Source organism: Pongo abelii, chromosome 6, assembly GCF_028885655.2.
Source record: "Pongo abelii isolate AG06213 chromosome 6, NHGRI_mPonAbe1-v2.0_pri, whole genome shotgun sequence".
Classification (NCBI taxonomy): domain Eukaryota; kingdom Metazoa; phylum Chordata; class Mammalia; order Primates; family Hominidae; genus Pongo; species Pongo abelii.
Window position 1 is genome coordinate 139,226,113 of NC_071991.2, and position 7,535 is coordinate 139,233,647.

General features: G+C 40.8%; 1 protein-coding gene across 2 annotated transcripts; it reads right to left on the reverse strand.

The window, feature by feature from the left end:
* Nucleotides 1-254: 254 nt before the first annotated feature.
* On the reverse strand, nucleotides 255-5,585 carry PRSS37 (serine protease 37). Of its 2 annotated transcripts, none has more exons than XM_009243311.2 (6): nucleotides 5,466-5,585; nucleotides 5,025-5,077; nucleotides 3,341-3,482; nucleotides 1,836-2,089; nucleotides 1,089-1,225; nucleotides 255-505 (listed from the first exon to the last, which is right to left on the reverse strand). In XM_009243311.2, the coding sequence occupies exons 2-6, from the start codon at nucleotides 5,056-5,058 to the stop codon at nucleotides 365-367; spliced, it is 708 nt and encodes a 235-aa protein (XP_009241586.1). In that variant the 5' UTR covers nucleotides 5,059-5,077; nucleotides 5,466-5,585; the 3' UTR covers nucleotides 255-364. The 2 variants fall into 2 exon arrangements, with proteins under 2 accessions (XP_009241586.1, XP_054415883.1); XM_054559908.1 differs by having other exon boundaries at nucleotides 5,415-5,578.
* Nucleotides 5,586-7,535: the final 1,950 nt, after the last annotated feature.

Consider the following 7,535-nt stretch of genomic DNA (forward strand, 5'->3'; position numbering starts at 1 on the left):
ACAATTTTGGGTTCCATTTCAGGCTCTGATATCCACCAGCTATGGGCAATGTTAAATAACCTCTTTTAGTCTGCATTTTCTCATGTGTAAAGTTGGAACAAAAGATAACCTCAAAGGTTTGTTATGAGCATTAAATGAGATAACGAATGTAATCCAGGACAGTGTAGTAAATGTTCATTTCATGAATTTGATCTTAGTTCTTCACACCGTTGTAGGATACAGAGACACAAACAAGAAAACATTGGCTACTAGTATGCTACATTCCCAAATTTTCATTTGGAGATTTTATTTTGAATAGAGGGAAAATTATCTGCTTGTATAGTCCATGGCAGAGCCAGTGGAATGCAGAGGGAGAAGTAGGGTCTCACTTGTCCTTAGCAGTGTTCTCAATCCAGGATACATATTTGTAAACATTGGTATAGATGCCGACGTCCCCTCCCATGAAGTGCCCCACCTCGATTCCCTGGAGCTTGTCTTTGCAGATGACAGTAGCAACGGCCACCTCCTACCAGTGATCATGCAGAGAGAGAGAGAGAGGAGACAGAGAGAGTGAGAATGTCAGATCTTCTTACAGGAACCCTAGTGTCCTGCTTGGGTGAGCCCTGTCTGCAGGCATATGCTGGACTCATGAAAAGAGCACCGAATCAGGGGACAGGATGCTTGAGCCTTTTTGCTCATTTTGCTGTTATTAGCTTTGTGTGGCCTTGAAAAAGTCAGAGGACAGTCTCTCTAGAAATCACATGTAAAATGGGTCAGACTCCATTTTTTTGAACTGGTGAAGGCATTTTCTATTTGTGAAAAGTCTGATTTATTTTTAAAGAAATGCCTGTTTTCACAATTTTGCTTGTAGTTATAAGAATGAATACCTAGCAAATGGTGTGCTTAACTGGAAGTACTTTATAATGTCCTTTAATGAATAAAGACAATTTAAGGGGAGCCCATTACTGAAGAAACAACGCTGGCTTTGCAGCAGCCTTATCAAATTCCCAAAAATTTATTTAGACATCTAAAATAGTTCTTACATCAAGAGTAAATAGTTAACTGGGCATATGCAAGTAAATGAAAGCTGAATATAGAGATAAGATTACCCCAAAAATTCGGCTGAATACTTTCACAAATTTCACACATAAGGAATTCCTGTGGCTTTTTCCTTGTTCTGTTTTTTGGCATTCTCGATCAGACATCACGGGGGCCTCCAGGTTCTGCCGCAAGTCAGGGTGTCGGCCTGAGGGAGACGGGGATAAAAGAAAACATTCTGTTGACAGTGGTTATTTTAGTCCTTCTGACCACCAGCCTCTATTTCAACTGGTATCTTTTTTGTGTGTTTAAAGAAAATAAGGAATGCGACAAAGGAGAGAAATCATCAAGAGCGTGGTTATGAGCTAATCTCGAGGATTTTGAAAAAGGCTTTAGGTCTCCTTAAGGTAGAGTATATTTTTAATTGGTGGCCTGTCTTGGAGAACTAAATGACCTGAGTCAATTCTCAGAGGGGTCCTTTACATGTGAACTGAGCATGTATGAGAAGTAGGACCACAGCTTCTTCATGTGAATTGTGCCTCTGCCGATCAGGAATGGCTGGGCCTCTGTGCAGAGTCAGATGGCCTGGTGGCTCCAGCTGCCAAAGCCCTGCAGAGGCAGTGGGGCATTAGACACCCTGGGAAAGGAGGAGCTTTGTTCCTCTGGGCAGGTCTCTGTTTGCCAGACCACTCAGGTAGCATCTCTATTGGGTCTCCTTTCATTCTCCTTTCCTCCTCTCTCTTCACAGCTATGAGGATATGGATGTTCCTCCTAAAGGAGAACTGATGACCGTGATTTGCTGTGGAAGGCAGACTTACCACTGTTTTCTTGGCTCCAGTCCAAACCTGAGAGTAGACAGACAGTGCCTGGCCGGACATTGGTGGTGGCGAGGGGAAGGGGCTGGACTTTGGGATTGAGCATGGCAGGCTTAGCCAGCTTGATGAGCATGAGGTCATCCTGTGGGGCGCTATGACTGTAGTTCCAGTAGCGGACGATCTGAATGGGGTTAATTGTCTGTTCAGTACCATCTCTGACTCTGCTCTTGAAATTTCCCAGCATCACTTTCAGATTTCTGGAGGGAGAGGGGTTGGAAGTCATCATCATCATCATCATCATCATCATCATCATCATCATCATCATTCATTGCTAAGATACTGAATGTTACAAAGTGCCAGGAACTGTACCAAGTGCTTTTTCTGGATTATGTCATTTAACTCACAACAAGTCTATGCAGTGGGTTCTATTTTTATCCCCATTTAGCACATGAATTAATGGGGCACATAGGAGTGATTCACTCAGGGTGATATAGTAAGTAGTGGAGCCCTTCACTACATTTTAATGTTGTATTCTTTAATGCAGTGGGGAGGAAGAGGATGCATGTCAAGGAAATGTAATTTTCTCGCCTATCTAACTGAACAATTTCCATTTTAGTGGAGACCAGAGAATAAATAACCTAGTTCTGGGTGTCTCCTGTTTGGTTCACTAGCTGATGCACTAACAACCCTATTCCATTCTGCTCTGCACCTTTGGAAGCAGATATATATGGATTTAATCAGTGGGCTCTCTTGTGCTCTGGCTTCCTTCTATTGGCCAATAGGAAGCACCAGAAAGTAACTGGAGGAAGAAGAGTGAGATTTGAGTACTTATCCTCCCAGGTCCCTCCCTGCAGTTTTGTCACAGAGTGGCTGTGCTCCTTGATTAGGGGTTACAATTCTTATTAGGTTGTCTCTTCACACAGGTCTCTCTTTTTCTCTCTCTCTCCTTGCCTCCTTTGAAATTATTTTCTCCTCTTGCCTTTTTAGGCCTAGAGGTGGTAACTGCATTTTCTTAATACAAACCCTGGTGGTATGGAACTATTCTTAATATTGTCCCTTTAATGTCTCCATACCTTTGCAATTGGTTCCTTCTTAAAACTCACCTCAATTGACCCAATTTGAGTGCATCATCAGTTACTTGCTAGATCTTTAAGTGATAAAATGCATTCATACTGCCAGTAAAAAAAAAAAACTTGAAAAAAAACTTAAGAGAGACTGAGGAGGCATAACATGTAGCACAGGGTTCCTCAACAGTGGCACTATTGCTCTTCTGGGCTGGACAAGTCTTTATTGTGGGAACTGTGCTGTGTATTGTAGGATGTTAAACAGCATCTTTGCTCTAGCCTCTCCCCATTAGATGCCAATAGCACTGCCCCCTGGTTGTGACAACCAAAAATATCTTCAGACATTGCCAAGTATACCCTGTGGAGAAGTTACCCTTATTTGAGAACCACTGATCTGGAATGAACAGTAGCTGTTTTGGGGATGGGGATGCCCAAATACTCAACGGTAAATAGCAGTGAGCTGGGGCCAGCACCCAGCTGGGTTTGATGAGGACGCCCACACAGGGGTTGAAGTGAGACTTGAGGTACACCAAATAGGGAGCAGGGTCTTCTTTCTGAACAGATGAGTCAGCAAAGAAAAATGTCCCTGAGAAAATAATGAACATTCTTAATACATAAATATTATAAAAATAAGGTAACAGTCTCCTACTTGAAAAGGAATCTGGATGATTCTTAAACAGTTATCAATTGGCCAAGAAGTGTTAACGTATTTGACATGTTTTTCTAATAAAAATGTAAATTAAAATGATACACCATTTTATCTCATATTTATAATAATTTTGTTTAATATTGATAATATTCAGTCTAAGAGAGTATAATGAGAGACACTCATCACTGCTAGTAAATTGATTCCATCTTCTTGAAAAGCAATTTAGAAACAGGCATCAAGAATCATAAATTGTTTATAACCTGTGACCTAATCATTCCAGCCCCAAGAATCCATTCTAAAGAAAAAAATCAGATATAGACAAGGATTACAAACAAGTATGCTCATATTAGCTATAACAGCTGAACACTGGAAACATAAATATCTGACATAGTAATGTTGGACATTGAAATGAAGCACATCAAAAAGTGGAACATCATATATAATAAAAAAACTAATTAGAATGTTAAACAGCAAAAGAATATTAATGCTTATTTAAGTCAAAAAGAATAAGAAAATTGTGGATATAATCTGTTTGTCTAAAAACAAATAAATAAAAAAACCATTTAAATGCAGAAAATATATAGAGTCTGGGAGTAAACTCAAAGTGTTAGCAGGTGTTGACTAAGAGGTGGGATTATGCATGATGCTTATTTTTCTACTTTAAAAATGTCTAAATTTTGTAATATGAACATATATTGTTTTTATAAATGAATTATTTAAAACATACCCTAGAGAATAAAGGGGAGGAAGGCTGATTCTAGTATCAGAAATAAAGCACTCTTCTTGTCTTGGCTTCTCTTGCTACTCCTGTTAACCTTCCCCCAAGCCTGGGCCTGTACCTCACCACACCCTTCTGTGTGATCACACAGTTAGAAACCCCAAAGAGAAAAGGGTAGACTATAAACAAGGGCAAGAGACATTGAGCTCTCTATAGCAGGCATTGTTCTAAGTGCTTTACACAGATTTATTTAATCTTCACAATAACTCTATAATATAGGTAGTCATACCCCCATTTTGAAGAAATTGAAGCACAGAAGAATTAATTAACTTGGCTAATCTCACACAGCTAATGTGTGATACAACCTAGGCAGTCAGAGAATGGTGAGAAATGCCTCACCTGCAAATTCTGCCATCAGAAGAATCCCATGTGGGGCAGGGACTACAGAAGGTAGGGTCCTAGTACTTGATCTTTTGTTTCTACTTCTCTGTTTCCTGCATTAGGGTCAGCGGGAGGACACTCACTGTTAAGCCTTCTCCAAGGCACATGTATGCCTTAACCCACCCTATAGCTTAACACTAGAAAAGTGGGCTCAGCCTATCCGGAAAGCCTTTGGATGTAGTCTAAGAGGCAGGACCCCTAATTCTGCTGATGACACTATTTTTGACTCTTTTTCTGCACCCTTCGCAATCCTGCCTCTGTCTCACCCCATCCATTAACCTATGCCTTACAGGACAGAGTACAAGGTCTTGAGTACATACCAGCAAGGACACCCAAATAGAAGACATATTTCATGGTGATCCAGCTCTTCCCCCTGTGAGATGTAGAAGAAAATCAGCAGAGTGTGGAGTGGTTGGCTTAGCTGTCTTCTCAGGAACACCTGGTAGACTCAGTGCCTTTGGTTAGATACAGAGGCACTCCATGGGATTGGAAAGCAGCTCTGGGCATAAACAGGGGAGGGAGATGGCTTCAGAGAGACAGATGAAAGCCCTTCTGTTCCAGGGAAGGTAAGAGGACTGTGCCTTTGTTGGGGCATTTCAGGGAAAGAAACTCCTGGATTCAGCTCCTTCTATCTGCTGTCCCTAAAAACACATCTGTTTGAAGGTAGTTCAGTTGTCTGTGGAAATGGCAGCTCTAGGCTCAGGACTTACCTTCCCCACAGAGTTTCTGAGACCGGGGCTGTGAGGGACAATATTCTTTACCTTAGCTCAGGGAGTAAGTGTCCTGAGGTTTGCTTTGAACCTCCTAATAGTTACTTATACTCTCCCCAGCTCCTCCCATCTTTGTTACACTAGCTTCATATGTCCCTTTGATCACTGTTTCATCACTCAGTCATCATCACCAACTTGGTGTGTGTTGTCCTGAGCAACAGCATTGAGCCAAGAAAATATGGAAATGAAAAGCATTCATAGAACAGTTATCTTGATAGTTGGGGAATTGTTTACAGTCTAGATGACATTAGGCCTGGTGAAAATTCAGAAGGCAGTACCTCTAATACTTAAAGATTTAGATTAATAATAGACTACCAAAGTCATCCTTGGATAATTGGGAGCACAGTCTAACAAGAAAAAGAGCGGTAACACTAATAGCTGATATCCTCTAAGCATTTACTGAATCCTAGGCACTGAGCTAAGATCTTTACGGACTTGTGACTAGAGATTTTATATCAGGTTAGTCTGAGATGTAAAATTCACTATACTTTGTATCACTCTAACCCTTTAAACTTTCTTAAACCCATAACCTCTTTCCAAATGTCACAACAACCCCAGAAAGAAGAGATAGGGCTGGGCCTATCTCTTTATTTCTGGTCTGCGGGTGGCAGAACTGAAGCAGAGAGAATCTAAGTAATTTTCCCAAAGTCACATGTCGTGGACAATGAGAAGTAGGCCTTGTCACTGGTGTAGGGTTGCAGGTCCCCCACCAGGTTACTTAAGGGTGTATGGCCACTGCTTGAACCTTAGTGGCTAAGTAGCGAGTCAAAGCCGTGGTGCCTAGCCAAGGAGCAGGTGTCCTTGAGTACCCAAACATCCCAGAGAATACCTGAGAACCTATCAAGGAAAACAGTCCCATCATGCACACACAGTAGGCAAAGAGCCAGGAAATTAGCTTAAAAGCAGCTTAGAGATGGAAAGCAGGGCAGGGCTCTAAAGCTGTCCTCTGCTAGGAGTCTCTCATATGTAAGTCCTAATAAACTTATCCACTGGCCAAGCTGGACTTGTCTGAGTCATTCTTTGGTCTCTTGGCTCCCTCCTATTTTGGGGGGAAGGTTTTTTTAAAAATATGATTCTGGATTTTTCTTGTTAAAATTAGCATCACAAACGGGGTCAGAGAGACCAAACATCGAGCCAGGAATGGGTGTCTATGGTGGGGAATACCTGGGCAGTCGGCGATGTCCAGGTGGAGTGGAGTTGCCCAACTGCACAACTTTTGTGGGCCACTGCATGAGTACAGGGATGCTTGGAAAACACGGGCAAGGACTGAATACCTATTGCAAGAAGCCAAGATATTAAAGTATGATAATGATAGTAAATGTGGTGTTATTGCAATGAGGCTGGCTAATCACAAATCATTAGAGCAGGAAAGGGAGAAAGGGTAGAAACTCCTGCAGAAGTTTGAAGGCATGGTTTTCTAATCCTCCAGCTGGTTACATATTATGGCCCTTTCTTGTGTATGTTTTAAAACTGATGGGCAAATTACAACAAGAAATTCAGAGCTCAAATGTTTAATCTACAACTATAGAGTTAAGTAGAGTCTTCTAAAGCTCTCTATTTCTCTTTCCTTTTCTGCCTGCCTTGAATCTACTGTTAATAAGCTACTGGTGTTGAGATAAAACTCACTAATTCAAGGTCAATTTGAGATTTTTTTTTTCCTCATACGGTTCAGCCAGTTCTAGCTAAAATATAAAGAATTAAATTCATTTGGAACTGAAAAAAAATGGATACAGGAGGTTTTTAAAAATCAAACTGCCATAGAAACTGCTTTACCCAAATTATTGATCCACTGCTTTCCTTGGATTACCTACTGGGGCAAATAAAGTTTAGCCAAGTGAACAGGTCCCAAGTTTATCAAAAATAATTTGGATCCAGCTGTCTTTTATGTAATAATGAGTTTGTGAAGATAGAATTCCAAAAGCTATTGGTAAAAGCTTTTGGATCTTGTGTGTATAAGTATAAACATGTTTAAATGTGTTATGTGTATGTGCATATATTATGCTATGTGTTATATCTAGCATGGTAGCAAATGACTTATAAGTACGTACTCATAAATAAGTC

Coding starts and splice junctions, on each gene's coding strand:
- PRSS37 (XM_009243311.2), bottom strand. CDS start 5,058: ATGAAATATGTCTTCTATTTGGGTGTCCTTGCTG. Junction 3,483..5,024: donor CTATTTGGGTGTCCTTGCTG/GTATGTACTCAA, acceptor TTATTTTCTCAG/GGACATTTTTCTTTGCTGAC. Junction 506..1,088: donor TATTCAGCCGAATTTTTGGG/GTAATCTTATCT, acceptor GATCACTGGTAG/GAGGTGGCCGTTGCTACTGT.